The sequence below is a fragment of the Agrilus planipennis genome, unplaced genomic scaffold (assembly GCF_000699045.2).
Source record: "Agrilus planipennis isolate EAB-ADULT unplaced genomic scaffold, Apla_2.0 scaffold5, whole genome shotgun sequence".
NCBI lineage: Eukaryota > Metazoa > Arthropoda > Insecta > Coleoptera > Buprestidae > Agrilus > Agrilus planipennis.
The window spans coordinates 2,554,750-2,581,441 of record NW_020442468.1 but is presented as its reverse complement, the minus strand read 5'-3'; the positions used below and the strand labels follow the sequence as shown (position 1 = coordinate 2,581,441).

At 37.1% G+C, this 26,692-nt stretch overlaps 1 protein-coding gene across 5 annotated transcripts in view; it reads left to right on the top strand.

The window, feature by feature from the left end:
• Positions 1–26,692, top strand: part of LOC108735721 (cubilin) — a 230,979-nt gene that overhangs the window by 125,890 nt on the left and 78,397 nt on the right. For 3 of the 5 annotated variants that reach the window (XM_018467852.2, XM_018467841.2, XM_018467827.2), the window contains one exon: positions 25,158–25,378. In XM_018467852.2, coding sequence (XP_018323354.1) covers positions 25,226–25,378 — 153 coding nt within the window. In that variant the 5' untranslated portion in view covers positions 25,158–25,225. The remainder of the gene's footprint in view (positions 1–25,157; positions 25,379–26,692) is intronic. The other 2 variants (XM_018467862.2, XM_018467834.2) reach the window with 1 other exon arrangement.

Genomic DNA, 26,692 nt, shown 5'->3' with positions numbered 1-26,692 from the left:
AAGATATTAGAAAGAATAGGAGAACAGAGGATCTTATGAGGTCAATAAGAAATAGGCGAGATAGGATGGTAGGACACTTTCTCAAGCATGAAGGGCTAGAGGCAGAAACAGGAATTACGAGGACTAGAGGTAGACCTAGATTAGATTATTGTTCGCAAATGATTAAGGATGTCGAATGATCTAGTTTTAGGAAAATGCGATGATTAGCTCAGGATAGGAAATAATGGAGGTACGTGCCTAACCAGTGTTAGGATTAACGACCTTATGATGATGATGATGATGATGAGTCGCCATTTTGAATCCGCCATCTTGATGACGTAATGGGTAATAACCCCTACAGTTGTACTACTTACTGTTAAACTGGCAATTCAGTAACATACATAAATAATACCTATTCTAAAATTCTTTAACCAGCACCTAATTCATTTTCATGTAGCCACGCAAATCCTGGTACTCTATAGTATTCTCTATTGTTTTCCGTTTCTCTCGTCGTAATTACGGCATGTTGCGGTAGAAACATGGCCTCCTTTCCCAATTTCCCGTGGGATAAAGGAATCTAAGTATAATCGACGATACTAGACAGAAAAAAATTCTTAAAGCTTCCATGTGACGCAGAGAGCCAATTCACTTATCTGTCCTACAATGAGAGACACAAAACATCAATAATATGTCCAACTAAAGAATATCTCTGCCTGAGAAGCGAGGAATTTCATAAAGAGGCCCTATTCCATTTTCATTTCAAATATCTACGCACACAAAGAGAGATGAACATAGTGCCAACGCTACTCTCAAATGCTGGATATTCAGCTTCCACTCGTAAGCATGCTTAAGTCTCAATCAGTTATTTTCCTACTTGGATTTTACTATTGTGGAGATACAGACAAAGATTTTGTGTTTTGCACCTATTTTTCCAGACGAGATAAAGAAATCAAACGTAAAGACACCCCAAATATTACAGAGTGGAGAAGCGAACACATTTCCCACGTAGTACAAAATCAAAAAAATGTAATTTATTCAAAAGTCAGGCATTAATCTTCAAAACAAATTTCTAATTGCTATTTATATTAAAACTAGGGAAATGTCTGCTTCTCTCGGTCGATCGTTCAGGCATACAATTGTTAAAGAGAGAAAGTATTCGGAGAATGAAAGACAGACAATGACGCGCGAAATAAGGCACAAATCTTAACGACAAAATGGAGCCTTTTTTCATTTAAAAAAATATTAAAAGTATACCACAACCACCCCGATAATCGTAAAACTTTGAAACAACGAAGGCGCTTTAAAGTTTGATTCATTAATTCCCGAAATTAGTCCCTACGAACTATTAAATACAAAAATTAACACATTCTCCTTGTAACACAAGACGAAAAAAGGTTATTTTAGTATTGGAGGGTTTTGAACCCCGTAATTAACCCTCAGAACTCCTAACAAACTATCTCATAGTCACAGTCTTATCATAAATGGTTGATAGCTTTAGAATACCAATAATTATTGTGGGACAAGAAAAACACCCTGAAAAATAATAAATTAGTGTTGGAGAATTTCGCACCCCGTAAACAACCCTCAGACCCGCTGACAAACTACCTCATAGGTTAATAATAATAATTATTGTGGGAAGAGAACAACTTACCCTGAAAAATAATAAAGTAGTATTAGAGGGTTTCGCAGGCTGTAAATTACCTTCAGACTCCCTAAAAAACTATCTTATAGGCATATTCTTATCTTAAATGACTCGTGGAGTTAAAATACCAAAAGATATTAAGGGACAAGAACAAATTCTCATTGAAAATAATAAATTACTACTGGAGGGCTTCGCACCACGTAAACAACCCTCAGACCCTTGACAAGCTATCTCGTAGGTTAGGTTAGGTTAGGTTACGTTACGTTATTGCATTAATATTCCAAACAAATTCTTAATTATTGTTTAAGACTATTAAAGAGACTGTTATCTAGTAGCCACGGATGAAAGTAGATAGTTCCTTATCCTATTAAATTCAACGAGTCAATTCTAAATAATAATTTAACATCCGGGTAGGCAAATGAAACCAATGCTTCCTGTCATTTTCGTTAATTAACCTTAGCGCCCTGTGTTTTGTTGTTTGTACCGTCAGTTTGTGATAAATTGCGGGAGCAATAGGAACAGAGAGCGAGGTGATATTTCGAGCTGCCTCTCTGCATCGATTACGACGACAGAATAAATGATTCCCATCCACGACGGAGTCAGTTTAAGTTTCCGCGAGTAATCTTTGATCGGTTGCTGACGTCTGTAAACAATGCTGTGTAATTTATTGGTCCCTGAATAGCGTCGTGTACGTAGTATTTGCATAAAGCTGCTACTGCTGTCGAGTTTGATATTTCCGGCCTCGCGATTGCAATAAGAATACGAAGTTTGACAACACTGTTGCCCCCTCTCTAGCCAATTTGAAATGTGTAAACATAACCTTTACTTTTGGAATAAAATTTGCAATTTGGCAACGCTACATCCCCCTCTTAATGTGTCTAGAAGCTAATTAAGGATAGGTTTAACTGAAACATCATCTGTGGGTGAGCAGGGTGAATAAAGTGAATCTATCCAGCGATAGGCTTTAAAAAATGATTATTTCCCCTTTTTCTGATGTAATTAATAATGCGTCCGGACTCATAAATGTACCGAAATGAGTGCCACAAAGCGTCCACACCATTAATTTCGTTTCCGAGTACTCGAAAAGTGATATTTTTAACCAGCCGTCAACCAAGAGAATGTTCGACTCTTTTTGTGCCGCCGTTTGTTTATCTCGACGAAGTGTTTTGCGAACAGAGAAAAAACTCCAGTACCTCATAAATCAGTTTGCAGAAAAAGACAGCGGCGTGGGCGGTTTTTAATTAAATTTTCGCCGAGAAGTTCATTGAATAGAACAAAAGAAGTTATCGTGTCACGGTGCGGACAACTTTACCGTTTCTAGCTGAAAATGCCGCCGAAGACCGTCCGTCGTCACTGCCATTTTAACTAACTTGAGTTTTTTTCGTGTTTGAATTCACTTTTCAGTTCATAACAGTGTCATTTTTAATGAAGAAACAAGAAAAACGCCCGTGTTCCTGGTATTAACCTTTCGTCCTCAAACACTCTTCTGAACTAAAGCTAACATATAAAATAATTCGAAGTGGTCTGTATTCTGTCGAAACTGCCAGACGCGGATCGCGATTTCGATCTTTTTGGATCACATCAGCGCGTCGCAGTACGAGTAGTAAAGCGTCCTGTATTCCTCTTGCCTTATTTAGAAAATTTGGCAATTGCCATGCTACTAATTCATCTTAGTCAATTCATATACATACTCAAATAATGTATTAATCCCTTTTTAACAAAAATCACACAGTAATCCCATACAAATTTAGTATCGATATTGTTTTCCTATTGTGGTAAACACGGTTTCAATTCAATTCATTAATATTAAATTTGATAATTGTTTTCCTAACTGCCAGTAGCTAGGCAGTATGTGTCAGTACAAGCCTAAAGCAGCCATTTCGCCAGTACCCAAGCGCCTTAATAGTATACCATCTTCAAAGACAGATGTCGCAACGGTCTAGTTGCGCGACAAAGCGAATTATAACAATTATGGATGCAAATTTAGGATCGTGTTGTGTCGTAAATAACAAAAATGCATGAATTAAATAAACCGTCAATCTGTTGACGAATATTCACCGTGTAGTTTATTCATGCGGGCATACTTGTCCATAATAATTATTGTAATATGGTATTATGTTCAAAGAGATTATTTTTATCATAAAAGATTGGTATTTAAAATGTATTCCCTGATGTGTACGGAGTATAATTTGTGTGTGGTTAGCTTAACCCACGAAATCCACTGGAAACAAATATCTCAATTAATCATCCCGAAAACCCACATTTTACTGCTATTCCCCTCGGATGCATGATGGTAGTTCTACGCTAACTACTTCAAATGCCTGTTTAATTTCTGATCACAAATCCTTACCAAAAAAAAAAACTTCTACTTTTTATTTTATATTTAAAGTTTATGTAATATCTGTAACTTCCTTTTTTTTTAATTTAGGTAAGTACCTTCCATGTACATGTCTTTCTTACTTGGGTGGGTGAGTTGTCTTAATTACTAAATTATTTAAATGAACAAATTAATCATGAAATGAGTCATCGTCGGTTATAAATCGATATAATTATGCTTTTAACAATTGAATAGAAAGGGAAAGAATTATTAATGTAAAATGAGGCAACATTTGGAATGAAAGATTGATTAGAAATCGAAAAGAATAACATAGATATCAAGATAAAACAAGAAGGACGATGTAACTCGAATTGTCGGACATGTAGGGCGTATTGAAAGTTTTATGAGCTCTGAAACAAAACTCCGAAGTTATATGATAAGGTGAAATGTGGTGTATAACAGTTTGGAGAGAATGCCACTAAAACTTTCGTTTTAATAAATGCTCGAACCACACCAGTTTAACAGCTGACTGTTTTCACGGTTTCTGTAGCTAATCGTAAGTTTAGACAGTTAAATAATATCACTACCAAATAATATCCACATAGGCGTATCAGAGAAACAAACTGGAAAGGGTTCCTTCTGAATCCTGCTTCTCCAGCTCCATTGGCATTCGGCGATCTGAATTATCTAAAAATTTAAACGCCTAATATGCAGATAAAAACCTTTGGGTGTTTTCCCACCAGTAAGTAATGCTGGTGGGCGGGCAGTCCCTCCGGATTACGCCTGAAGATAGGGCAGAAGGCCCTCTTTAGCCTCTATTCAGGAATCATGGGAATGGGTAGGTGGTGGTTCGGGTGAGAAAGATGAAACGGACAAAATAAAGATAAAAGAGAATAAAGGATTACCTGTGGAAAATCACTGCTCCAGCATTTGCCTTAGTGATCCAAGGAAACCACAGAAAAACTTGGACCAAGGTAGACATCCCCGAAATCGAGCCGGCATTCTCCCGAATGCTAAGCAATGGTCTAAACATCTAGATCATGAGGCTCGATAATATGTAGATGATTCTTGAAACTAACTGGTGTCTTTAGTAGGTACTTTATATTTGTGATTCCCATTTGTTTCATTTCTTCTCAATCATCTACAGTTGTTAACATGATTCTTTGAAATCTTCCACTACCATTGCGATATTCGACTTTCTTTCTATATAGATCACCTTGCCTATAGTTTTATTGAAGACAAGGTTGGTAATAATCAGTCATAACGAGGAATGGAACAGCTAAATTTACTTATATTAAGTATGGAATATGTCACAAAATTTCTTTGATTGATTGAAAGACACCATTTTGAGAGTCTGGGTCAGTGGAAGCGACTTTCATGAGATGTTCCAGCAGTCTTGTAGTTGAAAAGTTATACGGGGAATACCAACAACTCCAATGTAATGTGTAGTTTCCATAATTATTGAACAAATTTCACAAAATTTGTTAACGACTTTATATACATTCGCCACAGTAACTTAAATAATGCAAGAATAATAATGAATGTTGAAAGACTCAAGCAAGTTTTCTGATCTGACAAGTTTATAATATACTACAAATTACTTTTTTTTCTGTTTCGTTGTACCTGCTTTTTAAGCTTTCGTTTCTCGTTTTTGAAAAGGTTCAGTCTTAATTAATTTCGAAACTTTCCTTAACAAGGGTTACCTCGGGATAAATTTTTGCCCTCTTACAGTAACAGCAAATTGCCTCTTTATGAGAAATGTAAACGTAATGGAAGTTGAAAAAAAAATTCTAAAATACGAGCGAGGGACAACAACGTTCTCCTCTATGGTTTATCGATTCGTGACTAAAAAGAAAGTTTTTGAACGGTTTTTTCATCCAAGAATAAGGGCGAGCGTTTTAAACAACTTTTAGAAATATGAAACGTTGATTTAGGCATGTAAAAATAGAAGTTCTTTCAACTTTTTTTTGGCAGTAATTACAGTTTAACTTTAACCATTTCATAATGTTTCTACGAAAACTTTATGTTAATGAAGTGCATGTCAGTAAAAAGTACTGATAAAATACGTAGATAAAGTTTCCGAGTTAATAAAGAACATTAAGGTTCTTGGTTACATATTTGTTGAAACTACCAGTCATTTCGAACCTATTAGTTATCATCAGCACACCATAGGGAGTTTTGATCAATCACTAACCATGTCGAAGTAAATCCACAAAAGCAACCTGCTATAATACCAAGTTATCGGCAGTATATTGCCATCTACTGGCATTTGCTGCTAACTGTATGCTTCAAATGTTTGGTAAAGGCCTTACGAATGTAATTATAAGAACATAGACAGAAAAGAGTACTAGCGCCATCTAACTTTGGATATTAATAGCTGAATAACCGTTAACAATAGAGTAGAATGTACCTAGACCCCTTTCCGACTGGGGGTAACTCCGAATGTTTCCAGAAAATTGTTTGTAATATTGAGGCAGTTTAAGAAACTATTCTAATCTGATAGATAAGGAATTAATGGAAAATAATATAATGAAAGTCATTGCGACCTATAATTATGAAAGTAACAGACCAATAACTGATGACGTCTTGAATGCCTTTGGACCATAATTTACGTGTCTTCATTTAATGTGATTCTGCGTATTTTCTTTTGTATTTTATCGATTTTGCTAAGCCTGTTTACATATTTCGAATTCATTTAATGCCTTTTTCTTGTGTTTTCCGCTTCGTATTTCTCGTGGTTTCCCGAGATTAATAGAATATTGGAAAACGGCTTCTTTTCATACTTACTGAAAAGATGGAGGATTTAAACTTGTCCCGAAGTAGAGAGTATCGGCTTTCAAAAAAGTCAACTTGGAACTGAATTTCTTGTTCCACAGCGAATAGCTTCGCGACTACGCTATGTAAACTGAAATATTAAATTTCAAGTCGATCTTTCCTTTTTGCAAGCAACAAGTCTAAAGATTTTGTTGCCATCCGAGTTCATTATTTTAAACTGGCGAAATATGGAGACAGTTACATTAGCAAAGTGCCCTTGTATTCGCTTTAATACGATCCACTCTTCCTTAAATGTAAATAAGTTAATGAATTTAATAGTTGCCAGTTCCTTGATACAATATAAAGAATTAAAAAGTGCTTTTACATCTCTGGAGTCACTTTCTTAATATAAAAGTAACTCATCTTTAAATATACTTCTTCATAAAAGCAGTAGACTTATTCCCCTTCTGATAATTTTATGTATCTTGCTTTTGACGCCATTATGTGGCGTTATAGGGGGATGTGGAGAATATCGTCGATAGACATGAGAAGCTATATTAGAAAGGGTAGGAGAACAGAGAGATTCATGAAAATTAATAAGAAACAGACGAGATAGGTTGATAGAACAGTTTTTATCAAACCTAAAGCAAAAGCAGCGGTTAAGGGATTCACAGATAGATCTAGATTAAATTATTATTTGACAGTGGGCGCCGCGGACAAGAAAAGGTTAGAAGCGTTCCAAATGTGGTGTTACAGGCGAATGATGAGGATACCGTAGATAGAGAAGGTTAGAAATGAAGAGATATTAGAAAGAGTAAGAGAACAGAGGATTCTATGGAAGTCAATAAGAAATAGACGATATAAGTTGGTAGGACGCCTTCTCAGGCATGAAGGTCTAGTCAGAGACATATTAGAGGCAGAAACGGAAGTTAAGAGAAGTAGAGGTAGACCAAGATTAGATTACTGTTCGAAAGTAGTTAAGGATGAGGGATGTTCTAATTTTAGGGAAATGCGAAGATGATCTCATGATAGGAAAGAGTGGAGGTGCGTATCCAACCAATCTTAGGACTGACGACCTTATGGTGATGGAAATTGACATGTAGGTTTTTCTAATTATCTAGATATTTAGAAGTACTACTTGCAAAATTGGTTCAAGGTAGGAAAAGGTGGAGGTGTGTATTAGCAGTAGTCAGCTGGCTGAAGAACCTATGATGATAATGTATGTGATATTATATCTAAAGGTCATCCAATTTAGGTGAGGTTTGTGGGGCTTCAAAGTCCATACTTACGTAAGTGTTTTCAGTGAAGCCTGGTGAATATCAGTAAAGCCATTTCATCAATATTCTAACAACAAGATGGTGGATAGTGTCACTATTTTGACATTATCGTCGCGTGAGGTTCGCAGTAGGTAATGTAACAAACCTAGACTGGATTCACTTTTTAAAAGTAGCTTTTTAAATGCTTTAAAGTTGCATAAAATACTTTGTGGTTATTTGTTTAGTTCTTTGCAATCTAGAATAGCTCCTATATATTGTTCTAAATGCAATTTAATGACTATTAGTCAATGATTATTTGTGAGGTTGTTTTGATGCAATTAAATTTGCCTGCACCATATCATCGCGAGGTTGGTTCAAAGCTCGAAAGCGAATTAAACAAATCGATTCAACTCACAGACTTCAATTTATACAAAGTTCTTTGCAAAGAAATTTACATTTTAATAAGCCATTCCGAAGCATCGCTGAGTAACCTCACGGATGTAAATTGAAAAAGCACCACTACATTCTATTAGCCTCAATTTAATGATTTAAGTCGTTTCTTGTGTAAAACGATTACTTGCATAGAGCGTGTGAAGTTTTAACAAAATTCCGATTTGTCTTTTTGATGTAACTATGAAAAAAGACTTAAGTCAACATTGGATTTCATAAAATATAATGGCAACTTTAATAGGCTCATACTTCTATGCTGCAAATATTGAAGTCACATTGAACCTAGATCATCATCTATATGACGAATTCATAATGATGCCGGATTACTGTAGAGCCCATGTAGGTATAATGTTTTTGATCACCATGTATGTCATCATCATAAGGTCGTCAGTCCTGAGACTGCTGTATTTTCTTCAGGGATATTTGGCCGTTTCGCCGTTCTTTGCTGACGGCATCTTCAGCGGTGACTGGGATGGTGCTGAGTCGTAACTGATGATCGTCATCATAACATCAGTTAAGACTCAGCACCTGACCAGTCACCACTGAAGATGCCGTCAGTAAAGAACAGCGAAACGTCTAGAAAAGCAAGATTCCACTGACCACGGCCAAAAAGCCCGGAAGAAAGCACAGCATCGATAGAAGCCGGCCGTGAAAGCCTAAGAACTACAGTCCTAGGACTGTTTGGACACGCACCTCCACTCCTTCCTATCTTGAGCTAATCTTCGCATTTCCCTAAAACTAGAAAAACCCACAACCTTAACTATTTGCGATCAGTAATCTAATGTAGGTCTACCTCTACCTCTCCTAACTTCTGTTTCTGCCTCTAATATGTCTCTGACTAAATCTTCATGCCTGAACCATGTATGTATATAATTTTTATGTTGATGATGTCATAATTCTCAGCTATATTAGATACTCTATAAAAGCATAGAAGCATTCATATTATTCCTTTAAACACATTTTGATCGGCCAGCTTCCAGTTTCAAGATACTCAATGAAAACTAATCTTGAAGTTCTAAGCAGTCAACTGTTTAATTTTTCAGCACTTTCGTCCTGAATAAATTCAGATGGTAAAAGTTAAAAACAATGGAAAAATTTTGATATATGGAATTCAGTAGTCGAATTATAAGTACAATTCCTAGATGCCTGTCAAAGGTAACTACACAATGATATATTATATATACAGCATGTACTGACATGTGTACCTTGAATGTTACCTTGTATTGACTTATGCATCCATTTACATACGTCTATTGCGGTTACCTAAGTGTACTACCAACAAAGCCGGTGGAGAGTTCTCTCTACTCGCCAACTGACGAGTTGAATCGTTAATATGAATGTTTCATCCGTAGGATCAAGTCAACTGTTTATCGCTAGGTACATGAACTTATTTGTATAAACCGTATGTTCAATGGACATACACATACGTGTACGATGCCCTTTATCAAGTGCTAAGCATCATGTCAATGTGTGTTTTCCCTATGGCTGCACGTCCGTCAAGTGCAGTGAACTTATCTTCATGTGTATTGAATGAATTTTACACACATATCTATATAGAGCGGTCCATGTAGCACCGAGCGGCATGACCTGGAGGTTTATACCATTGCTTAGCATTCGGGAGGACGCCAATTTTGGTCAAAATTTTTCTCTGGTTTCCTTGGATCACTAAGGCAAATGCTGGGGCAGTAATATTCTACAGATAATCTTTCATTCTCTTCTGTCTTCATTTCGTTCGTCTCATCTTTCTCACCCGAATCACCACCCATTCATTCCCATGAATTCCCAGCTTTACTGGCTGGTGGGAATGAAACACCCAAAAGTTTTTAAAGTTAGTCCATATAGCAGATTCAACAATGTTCAGACATTAACTAACTTCCACTTATTTCCTGTGAACAAACTGATGTTGCGACAATGGGTACGCTATTTAGCCCAATGATGACTCAACTTCTTCATGAAAGAAGAAGAAACACTAGAGCTGACAGTGAAGAAACGCAAGAGGTGATTTCGCTATGTTGATGACAGCTTTGTGATTTGGGGTCATGGAGAACCGGAACTGCATAATTTACTAAATTATCTCAACTTTTTAAATGAAGTGATCCAATTCATCATCGATCGAACGAAAGAAGGGAGCTTGCCTTTCCTAAATCTGCTGTATAAAGAAAATCCACGAACACTGATCGCTATTTAAATACAGAATCAAATCATCATCCTAAACAAAAAAGAGGCATGATCCAGATCTTATCCACAAGAGCCAAAAGGATTTACTACCCTAATGAATTGGACAGCTAGCTGAAACACGTGGAAAGAGCTATTTGCTGAAATTGTTACAACAAATAAGAATAGGAAGGATATTTTACCTGAGAAATCCTATAAGCCGTATGAATCGAATTGAGAAAAAGCTTATGGAATAGCAAGGTTCTATCTGACTACGCAAGTTCATGGACAAAATCAGTAGCGTATTGGAAAGCATAACATCAAACCAACAGAATTTGAGATCGGCCAAGGGCAAAACAGATCGTTTAGAAGCGTCACAAATGTACAGAATTCCATGTAGGTGTGGCTCAGTCTACATTGGTAAGATCAAACGTACCATTAACACCAGAGTTTCGAAACATGTATTACATCAGGACAAACGAACAAATTCGTAGTTGCTGAAGATGCCCTTTACAGAAGGACATCAAATCCTTTTCCAAGAAGTAAGGTTTTTAATCAAACCCATAGCTCAAACCCAACGTTTCATTTCTAGAATATCAAAGAAAGCCACTTAAATTTTCAAACGCCCAAGTAACTTCAATAGAAAAGAAGAAAATAGTGTGCTCAACTGGAACTTGAAGCGTGCACTACGTGGCATATCACTGACGCCTTAGCCCCGCATCTTCAACCAAAGCAGGAAGGTATAAATTGTACAGTCTCATAAATTGAAGAGCCACCATACGTCATGGCTCAGAGGCTAAGACCTTTGCTTAAAATTTTTAGAATTTAGCACCAGTTCGAACCCGGGTTCGTTTGTCCTGGTCCAAATTTTTCTGTGGTTTACTTGGATTACTAAGGCGGATGCTGAGGCTACAAATAATCTCCCTCCATTTGGTCTATTTCATCTTTCTCACTTCAATCATCACTCACCCGTTCCTAGGACTCTGAAGAGGGCATTCCTCCTTAGTCTTCGGCGTACTCCGAAGGTACTTCCCACCCGCCAGCATTAGTAGCGGGTGGGTATGAAACACCCAAAATGTTTTGATTTTTAGCTTTCAGTTGAAGAGCCAGCCACTGTCGAGAAATGCCGAACAAAACATTCACCGTTACCTCATCACGTTTGATATTACTGCAGGTATCGAAGAAACGCCAGGAAGTAATTCCAATAGACCACAGCTTTTAATCGACGTTTATCTGCATAATATTAAGAAACATTTTCGTTAAATATTAAGTAGGTAAATACGTGTAAAGGAGTAAAGGATATTTTTTAATATATCCTTCTTTTGTGAGCTGCCGCCATCGTTTCTCTTTTCATGTTTGACTTCCTGCTGGAATTTATTCATGTGTGCAATGCTTCAGATTTGCCTGCGTTTAGCAAAAAAACCGTAGCTGTTTACCTTCTCTTCTTGCCTTTCGTCGCACGCGTATTTCTATATGAAATCTATCTTATAAAATCTCTTTGTCAGACCTGCTTTGAATAAGGTCCAATTTTAGTGCTGTCAAAAATTCTCCTTTCATTGCGTATCTGTTACGCATTCGTTCTCCTATCATCCCTCTTTATGTTAAATGTACCTTATTTTTACCAGGATGATCGTTTCCAAATCTTTTAAAGACGCATATTACCTTTTTCCGTTTAAGGACTAGCAAGCAAAATCCCCAATTTATAAAGTAACTATACCATAAGTTACGGGAATCTAGTTGACAAATGACATGACTTTTTATCCACTAAACTCCAAAATACTGAAGGGTCATATTGTTTTCAACTAATTAATACAGTTTTATTTAGTTGACTAGATGTAACCCATCGATCAGTGTTGTGTAGTTTATTACCTGAAGAGGAGGTCAACAAAAAATCATTGACGAAACGTCGTCATTAAGAATTGTGGTATTTATTTCAGGTATGTTCCTTGAGGCCAATAATTATTAACCGATTATATTATTATAACGATTATAATCGTAATCTGCTATTACAAAAATAAGGGTTTTCAACCAAATTATACAAGCGATCGATAATTACTAATTAATTAATTATTTCTACGTAATATTTTGTGGTTTGTTCGAGGATAGCATTGAGTTTCACAGGAAAGAGTTAATTTTGTGAGTGAAAAACTTTCCTTGTAGTTACGAAATATTTGCTGTACATTCGGTTGTCTATATTATCATCTTACAAATTTAAATTTAGTTTAGTTCTACAAAAGAAAATAATAAATTAGTATCCCTAGTTGCGTCTACATGAAAAAAACATATTTTAGAGACGAAATTGCATCAATCTACACTAATGAAATGGACATTACAGCTCAATTATAGTTTTCGTTTTAAATTGTCCCCGCGCCGTCACCAAAATTTTCAATAAAAGCTTTCATAACTTAGTACTATTTGTGCATTTTCATGAGTGTTTTATTTTCGACATTAACGCAATAGTTTACGAGATTGACCATCCACAACGACCATCAACAAATGTCAAATTTGACCCTTCTTGCATCACCATCATAGGGTCATCAGTCCTAAAACTGGTTGGACACGCACTTCCACCTTTTCTTATCCTGAGCTTCTTCTTCCCATTTCCCTAGAACTAGACCATCCCGCATCTTTAAATATTTGTGATGAGTAATCTAATGTAGGTCTGCCTCTAATACTCTTAACACCTGTTTCTGCCTCTAATATGTCTCTAGCCAGCCCTTCATGCCTGCAGAGGTATCCTACAAACCTATCTCGCCTATTTTTTATAGACTTCTATAGAGTCCTCTGTTCTCCTATTCTTTCTAATACTTCCGCAATTCTAACTTTTATCAACGGTATCGTTGTCAATTGCCTGTAATACCATATTTTCATGTTTCGCACCCGTACAGCACCGCGCTCTAAACGTCCTTAACAATATTTTACGAATTTCTAAATTAACCGCCTAGAAGTGACTTATTTTTATGGAAGGCGAACAAAAATTTGATACATTGAATTGCTTTTAAGACAATCATATCAGTAGAAGAATATACATTTAACCGATAGGTTACTACCTTCGACTGTAATAAGCATATTTTAGTTTTCGGAAGGTTGGCAAGAGATATCTACATAATTTAGTTTAATTTTGACCAGTTCATGTCTATTTAAAGGGAGGTAATTGTGTATCCTCAACAGTGGAGTGTTGGAACAGGCATCGCGGACATGCGGTTTGGGCCCCAGATGCGATGTCGCTACGTCAGCAGTTCGTGTAAGCTAATTTCGGGGTTAGGACGTTAAACAGATTAGTAATTGAATCAATTGTCTCCATCTATCACCACCCTTACTAAATCGCGTGAAAATTAACAGATGCGTTTCGAGTGTAATAATCCTCCCACATCCGCAAAGACAGGCACACATGTGCATTTCCCAACAATATACGCTTCACGTGTTTATTTGTTTATTTATTTATTACCTATCAGTTGTCATCAGAGTAGGAGGATATGAAGCTGAGGATAGTGCAGCGTCGTGTCGCCTTCAATAAAAAGAAGCCACTTCTATGCTCGCTCCAAAAAGGTTGTTAAAGGCGGATGTTTGGAGCGCGGCCCTGTACGGGATCGAGACATGAACAGTGGGCGCGGCGGAAAAGAAAATGTTAGAAGCGTTCGAAATGTAGTATTACAGACGAATGATGAGGATACCGTGGATAGAGAAGGTTAGAAATGAAGAGGTATCAATAAGAATAGGAGAACAAAGTCTATGGAAGTCAATAAGGAATAGGCGAAATAGATTAGTGGGACACCTTTTCAGGAATGAAGGTCTAGTCAGAAACATATTAGAGGCAGAAACGGTAGTTAGGAGGGGAAGAGGTAGACCTAGATTAGATTACTGTTCGCAAATAGTTAAGGATGTGGGTTGTTCTAGTTTTGGGAAAATGCGAAGATTAACTCAGGATAGGAAAGAGTGGAGGTGCGTGTCCAACCAGTCTGACGACCTTATGATGATGATGAGTTGTAATTAAGTAGGTTAGGTTTTAATCTTTTCTTCAGTTCAATCATCATTTAAATGAAGTGTTAATTTTTTCTACTTTTAACGTTCTATTGACCATTGTGCCCGCCGATTTTGTTTTGCCCTTTGTTTTGTTTCGGTGGGCGAATGAAAACGAACAATCAATATGCACTGACCTGTTCATTATTCTCATGGTGATCGTTCGTATGGCCGACTGGACTTTAGTAACCGTTGGCCGAGATAAAAGTTTTGCGGTGGACCAATTAACCGGATTATGTTTTAGTTGTGGCTCCGGCTGGCTGGTCGGTTGGTACCCGTGTGCCAACTGCTGTCCCCGTATACAACTACACCATGACTACAAACACGTTCGGGTTAATTAAATTGCTGCTAACTGACTACATTGCATTGGAGTCCCAATCATTGCCAAAGTTTGATCTAATCCGGAGCATAAGCCGTGCTCTGCTCCTTCGACACATACGCCAAGAATTCAAATTGTACTAGCCCGCGCGCGATTCACGTCCTCTAACTTAATTCTGTGCAATTGCCCCCGATGTCAACGAGACACACATATTTAATTATAGAGTCCTCAAACTTGGTCAATTACAAGCACAACGACTCCATTTATCTATTTATCGATGCTGTACTATATCATTCGACTTAAACCAATTCTTCTAAAATGAAACTTCTTTTTACACTATATTTGATAAGGACTCCGGAAAAATTCATCATCATAATGTCGTCAGTCCTAAGACTGGTTGTAAAAAACCTTTTGGGTGTTTCATTCCCACCAGCCACTAATGCTGGTGGACGGGCAGTCCCTCCGGACTACGCCGAAAGGTAGGGCGAAAGGCCCTCTTTAGTCTCCATTCAGGAATCGTGGGAATCGTGGTAGTTCGGATGAGAAATGAAGACAGAAAACAATGAAAGATTATCTGTGGAATATTACTGCCCCAGCATTTGCTTGGACCAAGTCAGACAGACCTGCAATCGAACCGGCGTCCTCCCGAATACTAAGCAATGGTCTAAACCTCTAGGCCGCACAGCTCGGTGAAAAATTAAGGGAGACAAAGGCACATGAAAAAGAAGTGGAATGAGCCATCTCGCACCACTCAGTGATATATATAAACACCAGTGTAATGACCTTGCCAGAAGCTCTAACTTCTCCGGTATTGATTCGTGTTTTGTCGCCAATGCATTTTCATATGCGTGTACCAGCTGTTGCGAAGGTCACGGGTAGGTATGAGTGTTTCGTCACTTGATGCTTGCGGTAACGAAGGGCGATAAGATAATAATCATTGACGGCTGGTTAACTGGGGTACTTTTTTGTGCATACTTTTTACACCATACGTTCTGACGCTATCACTGCCTCCAGATGTTACCTTTCAAATGTGTATATTTAGGCATAGTGTATATTCCAAGCCACCCTCCTCCCCCCAGGAGTATTAACGTAAAGTTAGCATTGGGAAACTTGGTCATTCCATAAAACCCATGTTGATGCTTAGCCCAGTTGTATTATAAAAGAAGCTTCACTTCTGCAGGGTAGTTACTTCCGACAAAAATTTAAATGGAGATTGAAATGGAATTCTTTAAAGCTGGAATTAGTATAGATAATAATCAATCGATATTTTGTAAGTGGGATGAGACACAGGATTACGGTGACGAATCTTGACGCAGCAGCAGCGTTGCTCGCCGGTCATTCGTAATAAATAATTCACAACCCGGGGCCGAGTTATTAACAATGCTAATTGTCCATCTGCGCTTATGTTTCCGTAAATTACTGCTAGAACCGAATGGGATATGATGTACTCCCAAATCAATCGGGACAAATCCGACCGATATAGACTGGCACATTTAGCTATTCATATAGACGGGTATGATCGATTTGAACCTCAACAACCTAAATGGTTTCTAAATGAACTCATCTATTCATTATTTAGTATTGCGAAAATCTCTTTAATCAATCAATGTAGTAATTAGTTCACCTCACGTTTCCTCAATTATAACATCAACGAATTAAAATACAAATTGTTTCATGATCAAAATAGAAAATGGAATTATGGTAAAGGAGTATATATTTTACCACAAAATCCGCTGAGTGTTCACTACCAATCCATATTAGAAATGGACGAAACACGTGTCCACAGAAACCAAGATAAAAGTCTTTTTGATTTATTTGTGCCTCATGATGCCATCAAACGTCCCTAGCTATTTGCGAGCAATAGTCTAATCTTCTACTGTCCTTCTTCACTCATGTGTTCGATTCTATTCACTTCTTGTCTCTAGCAAACCCATAAGGTCCCAGAAGGTGATCCAAGTTCCACCATCCTGTATCTCCTACCACTTATTTCTTTTCATAGTATATACACTCAGTTCTCCTATTTTCTCTACTGCATCCTCATGTCTTCTCTCTAAATTCACTTTAATCTGTTGGTGCTTTTTATTTATTTCCTAGGGAAGTGTTTGGAACTGTAATTCATCAGTCTTTAAGAACATAGGTATATTCGTGTTTGCATCTTCATCTCATCTTAATTTCTGACCTTCATTTGGAAAGATTCGCTACTTCAAGGATCGATCATAAACTTTCAGTTCGTATTGGATGCCTTTACGAACCTGCATTTATTGTTTTCAATCGTCGAGCTGTAACTTGGGTGCATTAGAGACATCAAACGTTAATTTCCACTGAACCACATGCACTGCTGTCTCTGGCACTTCAATGCTCTTTCGCATTCGACGTTTTTAAGCAAGAATGCAGATTTAAAGTCGCCTGAATTCAAAACGTGGCATGCGAGTGAATCGGCGAGAGTTCAAGTGTCTGCAAGACGTCTCTTTACATTGTTCTTTAGGAGAAAAAGGGGATTTGCCCATGACAAAGACACTCGTCGATGTGAAGCGCTGAAAAGGCGGGAATGACATCGCTGCAATCGTGAAAAAAGTTTAACGACTTTGTCTGACGAAAACGTACGTTCAGTCAAACGTTTAGTAATAAAATTGGAAACTGGTTGTCTCTAACTTTAGTCATTACTAATTTTTAATTATTTACCCTGTTCTCATCTGTATTTCATGTAATTGTAAAGAGCTGCTTTGATTCGTCCGGTGACTGTCCTGATGAGTCACAATAAGATCCATCTGTGGTTGTTCTCTATAAATTACTGACCAAGGAAAATTTAGCAATTGAGTCCTATTCTGTCAGATCCAAAGTGTCTTTGCTCCTGATTCTTTTAGAAAGTTCGTCGTCTAAAAGTGACGTAAATCTTTTGTAGGCGTGTCCTGTCACCTTTACCACGCTGTACACTGTCATGTGCTCCGAGACATAAATTGTAATCCCGGTCTTAATGTCATAAATTCCGACGCTGCGTACGGGACGCGTCCGGAGCACAACCGCGAAATGCCCGGGGGAGCGATGCGTCAAGTCTCAATCCTACCGCCGACGCTGCCACAGCTCCTTATCAAACTGACTGGATCGTAGAAAATACGCTCTTCCCAAACAACAGACTTCGATATATTGGGGATAAAGTATGGGGATGGCTTAAACGAAGTTGTCTATTAAAATTCACAAACTTTACCTCGAAAGATTTCAAAAATAGAACGTGGACTAAACAACCGAAAGTGTAATCCTCAAATTGTCTGACTCCAATTCGGGTCTAAAGGCAGTTCTCTCAAAGTGTATTTTGTGGTCGTCATTGCTCGACCACAGCAGTTTTTTCAGAAGAGTGTCCTAGCCGACAGCTTGCTTTATTTTGTGGTCGCCATTACTCAGTGCGTGTTCGACCACAGCACTCTTTTCAGAGTATCCTTTCTGCGACCGTAAAATATTCTTTGAGACCTAGACACCATCGGGATCCAAAAACGGAGAACTTCAACAAGAAGAAGGACCCTCAGACTAAACCATATCTGGAATCTGATCCTCAGGAGCATCGGCATAAATACAACTTATGCAAGAGAAGTCTCCAACCCACATTCAGCATCGGAGATGGAAGGACCTCTGAAGAAGCTCGAAACTTGTGCTAACGAAACGTTAAGAAGCAACTCCAAACACGGTCTTTGACATGTGTTTACGTATCATTCAAGAGTGTTACAGGAAATTGCCTTAGGGAATTCCAGGGTAAAATCGTGTAAAAAAATGGTCTACTTCTTAGAAGTTCTTCTTCCCGCAATCCATTAGAAACGAACATCGTAAACAATTCCGAGAAACTTTTAGATAATGCTCCTCATACAATTTAAGCAAAAACAGGAACATAAAAGGAAATGCGATTATGATTGTTAATTCCGGATACCAGTTACGATTTCGTTTTAATGATACAACCTTGAATATAATTCTTCAAATTAAATTATTAATTCAACGCAAAGATATAATCTAGAAGAAAACTCTGTCAATTAAGTGCAACTGTTTAATTGGCAATTGTTTGTTTACTTCATTTGCTTCATTAGGCAGAATGAGCTTTGAAAATTCCTCAGACGTCAATTTCGTTAGTAGATATACTCGAACGAGAACCAGCTCGACGGTAATGTAAAGAGGACACATTGTCGTTTCAGGAGGTGGCGGAAGGATTGGCGCCAGTGTCAATGCTGTTGTTCAATCTTTAACCCGCCACCCGCTCCCTTTGTCCTACTCCCCGTCGCCGCCACCTTCTTCCACGACAACCGCGATTTACAACGGTTCCTCAAGTTGCAGCAAACAACTGAATCGAGTCGGGAAATTCACCAATTTGAATCGTTTCGCTCAGGAAAATAAATTGAAATTGGTCTCAGACACGACACTGATAACCGACCCGCTCCTTTTCAAGGACAATGTTGAGGCGGTGATTAGGTACTTGTCATCAATCGCCCTTATCAGATACCGTGATATAGAGACTTTATAATCAGTTGTTACTATAACTGAGCAGAGAAAATACATGACAATTAAATAGCAATGAAGGGGAAATATATTACATTATTAAGCGTTAACAAATGTTGCCAAATTTAATATTTGACACGAACCCTGCTGCAATTGTTTATTGTGCCGCCATTATCCAAAATAACTTTGCGCTTTAGTTGAGTAGTTCAAATGCACCAAAACTTAAAACGTGCTTCATCAGTACTGTCAAATTTAAACAAGGCGTAGACTATAGCTAGATAAGCTATCGCGTCAGTAAATTGGAAACAATGGATATAAAAACGAAAAATGATAATAACTTAAAATAGTATCATCATAAAGTAGGGTGCAAACCACCCTATCCGCCTTTATTTCAATACCACAAACGATTTTTGACTTGTTTGCTTTTGTTTTGCAGTTTTATTCCGTGTAGTTCAAATGCATCAAATTCTTGTGTGTCATTATTGACTAATGTATACGTTTCTGACGTCACAACAACAGCGCAATTGCACCTGACGCGGTTTAAAATGTTAAAGCTTTTTACATTTCGTAAAGCTTTATTTGTAAAGTTGCGAAATAAGAAACAAAATGAGATTAAAGGAAATGTTGCTTACTGAGACATTATCATTTGACTACCAGCATCTGTACCTACTAAATCTTTGAAACCATGGTAACTGCCTCAGTTTTTCGCTTTTGTAAACACACCGTGCGTCCTTTTGTATCTTAGAATTCAAAAATAGATAGAGCAAACTAAGTTGCCGTCACCTGCAGACTTTATTCTTCTGAATACGAATAGTCTATTGTCTGATACTTTACATGCAACTCCATCAACAAAACGTGTCAAGTTTCTACCACTTCGAATGCACTTTCTTTGTTGTACCGAACATAAGAAATGCAAAACTGTAGAATAATAAAAGCAAATAGGAGAAATCGCTGCTGGTGCTGCTACTGCTGCTGGCTGTATACATAACATGTATATTTGCTTGCGTATTCCCCGTTTTTCAGTTGACCCTGTCAAAGCAATATTTGATACCAGTTGGCAACGCTGTACAAACAAGTAGATAGGACAGCAACGCAACGGCCAGATATGTAATTCAATATTTGTAGAGAACACTGAGCTTTGATGTTCTAGATGTAATTTACTCCAAACAGCAATGGGTCGATTCTATATCTACATCTATACATAAATTTCTACAAAAATAAATTGAAGTATACTTTTGGAATAACTTATTTCAGAAATCCGTATTTCATATTTGCGAACTATTGTAAGATTCAATTGAACTAAATTTGGTATTGGTTCTCCATTTCGAGTTAAATTCCAATATCTTACAGTAGAAACTGTCTCGTAAACTACTTCATCTCTTTATTATTTAGGTAATTTCCAAAAGATTCCATTTACTAATTTAGGTACTCAGTTGATTACACACAATTCAAATAACGATAGCCCTACCATCTACCGGCCAAAGGATAAATTACTGTCAATAAACGTTACGACAAAATAGTAGAAACCTGTACATTTTAATTGAATGTTTGTTAATTTTCTTTTGTGCTATTCTGTATTGATTATTTACAAGCCCAAGAGTTATTTTGAATCCCTGTTCAATTTAAAACGTAAAGATTTGACTTCTCGTCTAACCAATCACGATGCACTGCGTTTACGGGACAGTTACACGCAAGGAAAACGTTTGCATGAACGAATTGATTTGTTTTAAATGTTAGAATTAGTTATAATAACTGCTGTTTATTCGATGGTTGCATTTCGTGCATTGCAGATAAGCTAGCGCAACTTGTTTCAAATCCGAAAAATAAAGAAATAAACTACCCTTAAGTCTATAATTATATAAAGTTCTCCTACACAAGCCTTTTTGTATAATAAACTCGAAGTATCATTCAAAGTGCTTAAATCTTTATAAAAATGCAATTAGAAAGAGTACAGCATTATCTATACCAATTTCGATTAAAATTTGAGGTGGTATTTCTGTATTGCGTCAACTTTCATACAATTTCTGATTTCTATTGTGAAACTTCATCTTGTCCTGAACAACAGAGGTCTTCTAAATGAAGGCAACATTTCAACTTTATTAAGACAAAGGGCCCGGCTATTTGTGTTTCTATTTGCCAAGCTTCTGATAATTTGATATTTCCTCTTAAAAACTTGTTCTCTCAATTACGAGCGCCAGATGTACAATAGCCATCGCAAACTTGCACTCCACAGAAAAACGAAGAACAAAAACCACAATTTTAATAAGTAACGAGTAAATAGGTCAATCTTGTATTGTGTTCTTTCGTTAGAAAAGGTTAATGGCGATGTTTAAATAATTTTCTTCAAGGACTTGGTACTGTATTCTCATTTTCCCGTTGTTGTAGCACGTCAAGTTGGCAATAGGATCAGCTGTAGGAATGAGTCAAGTTACCCTAAGGCTTTGGCCTAGCCGCTCGAGATTTACGGTTCTCAATTTTATTCCATTTCAGCTGCAAACTTTACGACTGGTACCGAAGTTTAAATGAGAGATTGTGAAAAACATTAAATCCCGAAAGTAGTAAAAGTCCGACTGGCTCTAAGACTGAAACGTTGCCGTGCAATTAGATTCTTCGCCGAAATGAAAATCAGAAAAAACTCCACGAATCTAAATCAACTTTATCGTAGTAACAGAACTTCAACATTCAAATTGTGATGACCGATAAATAAGAACTGCAAAATTTATTACTACAGAAACAAGTAAACTACCCCATGGATACAGATATTTATCCCCCAACAGCCGGTGGCGTTTGCGAAGGTATTGAGTGACTTGAGAAGTCGACCTTTGTTTTCACCCCTGATCAGCATCATCAGAAGATTCTATGCAATAATGTCACCTGTTTATTTTGTTTGCATTCATCACTAAATTTGGAAAACACACTTTTTCCTGTTTTTCCAAAATACCCTCAACCTAGGCCTGCTAAGTTCGTTACAACTTGAAAGCAATTTTGTGGAATTATGATTATTGTCGTAACTACTATCGTGCATATTTCATCTTCCGATTGCTAGATGGCGCAACTGAAGAATGGCGCTCGTAAGCCATTTTGAATTTGTTCAACTGTTTTTATGTAATATTTCGCTAAAAATGTAATCCAGACCGACTCTTTGTAAAGTAAAATTTGCGAAATCTGTGGAACAACCACGTTAAATATGCACGTAAATTAGCAGTAATGAAAACGGATCTATCCCATAATAAAGCCGACTAAAATTGTGGCAACTGTCGTTTTAATGACGTGCTCGTATGAATATGAAACTCGCTCGTTTTAATGGCACGACTTTTTCGATTGAAATGCGACAAAAACGGTAGCCATTAGTTCGACATAACAACGACAACTTGCAACGAATATGAGACCATCAAGCATCGTCTGGAAACCGCACTGCATCAACTTTTAAAAAAACTTTTGGGTGTTTCATTAGTAGCTGGTGGGCGGAGAGTCCTTGTGGACTACGCAGGACAGTAGCGGGAAGACCCTCCTTGTGAGAATATTGCTGTCCTAGAATCTTCCTAAGTGAAAGGACCAGAGCAGAAGGACCCGGAATTGAAAAGGTGTCCCCCTAAGTCCTAAGCAATGCTCCAAACCTCTAGAGCATATCTAAAACAAGACTCCACGAGTGACTTACAATGCATCAGCTAACTAAATCTAAAGCTTCAAGGAAAAGGAAACTCTTCATTTGAAAATAAATTGCTTCTTTTGACAGAAGATATGGAGATGGACACATTGTTGCATTTCCAAACCTTCAGGAATCATTGGAATTGAAACAGTGCTTCTATTGGCACTGATTGTTACTTCACAAGAACAATCAAAACCATGAAGGATCTCTTTGCTGAATGATTTGATCAGTTCAAAATAGTACCTTGATTGCCTTGGCTTTCATTGCGAATCCTTTCAATGCAAACAGCAAAGACCTAATTTCACTCCGTTTAATATCAATTCTGGCTCATTTGAAATCCAATTACTAGATTTAAAAAGCAAAGATTTGTGGAGTTCGAAAATTTACGAGTCTAAGTAGTAGCATAGAAGAGGTGGAAAGGTAGAGATGTCTTTTGATATCGCAGCATAAGTGGATAGCTCTAAAAGGGATGTCTAAGCCTGGTGCACTAAGTTTCGATACCTGGAATAACCTTCCGGAATGCTATGACCAAATAAAAAATTGCTTTTGGTGTGCTGACGATCTTTAGGTCAACGTAGTCGTGGAAGCAACATCTTCTACGAATTTAAAAAGTAGTAACAAGCTAAGAATTCTAATAGCTAATCAGAATTTAGAGTTCATGTTCACTATCTACAGCTAATTTAGAATGGCATGATCTTTGACCTTGGGTTGAGCACTCATAAAACTCCGCCCTTTTACTGATTTGTACATTTCTATCTCTTAATAACGTTCGCCGATATTTTATTACAGTTTATCTGAAGTGAGGCATAAGTTTTGTAATGTTTTCAATCAAATGTACAAGATGAATGGATAAGGACCGCTTCTCGCTCATCTAAAGCTCCATGTCGTTCTTTATGACCTATATCAACAAAATAAAAAAGAAATCTGTACAAAGGATACTTTGTAGATAATTAAACGCCGTGTCAGTTAACAGTTAAACGTCTGTCTGTCGTCTTTTAATAAGACAAACGAAGAACGTAACGGTTCTAATAAATTTGCCAAGCAAAAGTCCAATGTGCTTTTAGCAAAGCTCCTATTCTCTCTGATTTCGAAAAACGCAGCAATTGTTTAGTCAAATTTAATAAACTTGTTTGTACCTAATATCTCTCTCTCTCTGAGCCCTTTAAGTCGCTTAATAATAAGGAATTAATTGAAAACGAAGGAAATTGTCATGTAAAGCTAGAAAGTTTTGCAAAGAAATTTTAATTAACAAATACTTGCGTTTTTGCGAAAACAAATTCCCGTTTGTTATGAAAAACAGTACAGCGTTGTACATGAAATATGTATTTCGGTTTTGGAAATTTGGCAGCGCTCGCAAGCGATTTCGTCGACCAGTCATATAAACTGATAATTGAAATTGATTGCAACTATCAATTATTATCGTTGGTGAAGTCCCTGGAGCATGTTCGAATTCACCGGGACTTTGTCAACGTGTTTTATTTGTATTGTGTGTATATGACATTTGGCAGTGACAACTCGATTGTATTAAACACTAAATGTAGCCAGGAACCACAGCAGATGGAATAAATTTACTAATTAAATTGTACGAATTAATTTGTCATCAGAAGTTTGAAATAATTAAAATGATACGCTAACGAATGGGCCTATGATGATAATAAAACGACTGATCAAAAGTATTTCATATAATCTATTAAGAAATATGTAATTTATTGTATTTTTCGTCACCATTGCTGTGTCACCTCTCGTAGCTTAGTGATCAGAGCGTTGGCACATCTTTACTGTTTGTTATATTGTAATAGTCAGTAAGAGCATATATTTTTGTATGAAACAATTTTTAATAAACTATATTTTTGAGTTGAGTTGAGTTGGCACATCAAGCTAAAGGTCCGGGGTTCGATTCCCGGCGAGGGTATGAGAGCAGCAACAATTTTTCTTCATTAATTTGAGGTAATCGGTATAAGGTTGAAAATGAATTCACACTATTATTTAATTAAATTGATCGAAGATCAATTTTTCGGTCAATATCGTTGAAAAGAATGAAGAAACCCTTTAAGAAGTTGAAAAAATTGTTTAGTTTTAATGTCTTATCTTGTTTGAAATGTTTTCGATTTTACTGTCTAAAAAGTAACCGTTTGTTTCAGTAGATGGGCAAAAGGATCACTGTAATAAAACGGTGGATATATACGAGGACGTGTCGAGTCCGGATTTAATGCCGGAAAACTTTGGAAAACCTCTCACTTGCTGGTATCGTTTCCGGTCATTTAGAGGTACTCCAAAAGACTGGATATTGCGAATTAAATTTAACAAGTTCAAAGTGGGAACTCTACTCAACGCGAGCCATTGTCAGGGAGGTTACATGCAGGTCAGCACTTTTATTTTTCTTTCATTCACATCACTAAATATTGCACCATTTTTTACCCAATCAGTCCCAAAATAAATTTAAAAAGATTTTATTTCTATTTGCGGACAAATTCCTCGTGTTGTGATAATTTTTACAACGTTTTATAAACGAAGGAATCCTAGCAAATTCCTTAAAATTGAGTAAACTGGTGATTCTGTGGGTAATAATAAGTAATTTTAAACATACATACAATTTAGACATCTTTTTAGAAGTGAGTTAGTTTAATATGAAATATTATACTGAAAATTCAATTTCTGATTTTTTTTTACCCACCACACGCTATCTCAAATTAATGAGGGAAAAATTGTTGCTATTGTCACACCCCGCCGGGAATCGAACCCGGGACCTTTGGCTTTACGCACCAACCGACCTACAAGGTTAACGATCCGTCGATCTGATGTAACTATATACTGAATATACTATGATTAAACATACATACAATTTAGACATCTTTTTAGAAGTGAGTTAGTTTAATATGAAATATTGTACTGAAAATTCAATTTTTAAATTTTTTATCCACTACACGCTATAGCGTGTAGGTTGGTTGGTCGTGGTTGCTATTGTCGCCTCTCGTAGTTTAGTGGTCAGAACATTGGTGCGTAAAGCCAAAGGTCCCGGGTTCGATTCCCGGCGGGGGTGTGACAACAGCAACAATTTTTCCCTCATTAATTTGAGGTAGCGTGTAGTGGGTAAAAAATTCAGAAATGAATTTTCAGAATAATATTTCATATTAAACTAACTCACTTCTAAAAGATATCTAAATTATATGTATGTTTAATCATAGTATATTCAGTATATAGTTACATTAGTTCGACGGATCGTTAACCTTGTAGGTCGGTTGGTCGTGGTTGTTGTTGTCACCTCTCGTAGTTTAGTGGTCAGAACATTGGTGCGTAAAGCCAAAGGTCCCGGGTTCGATTCCCGGCGGGGGTGTGACAACAGCAACAATTTTTCCCTCATTAATTTGAGGTAGCGTGTAGTGGGTAAAAAATTCAGAAATGAATTTTCAGAATAATATTTCATATTAAACTAACTCACTTCTAAAAGATATCTAAATTATATGTATGTTTAATCATAGTATATTCAGTATATAGTTACATTAGTTCGACGGATCGTTAACCTTGTAGGTCGGTTGGTCGTGGTTGTTGTTGTCACCTCTCGTAGTTTAGTGGTCAGAACATTGGTGCGTAAAGCCAAAGGTCCCGGGTTCGATTCCCGGCGGGGGTGTGACAACAGCAACAATTTTTCCCTCATTAATTTGAGGTAGCGTGTAGT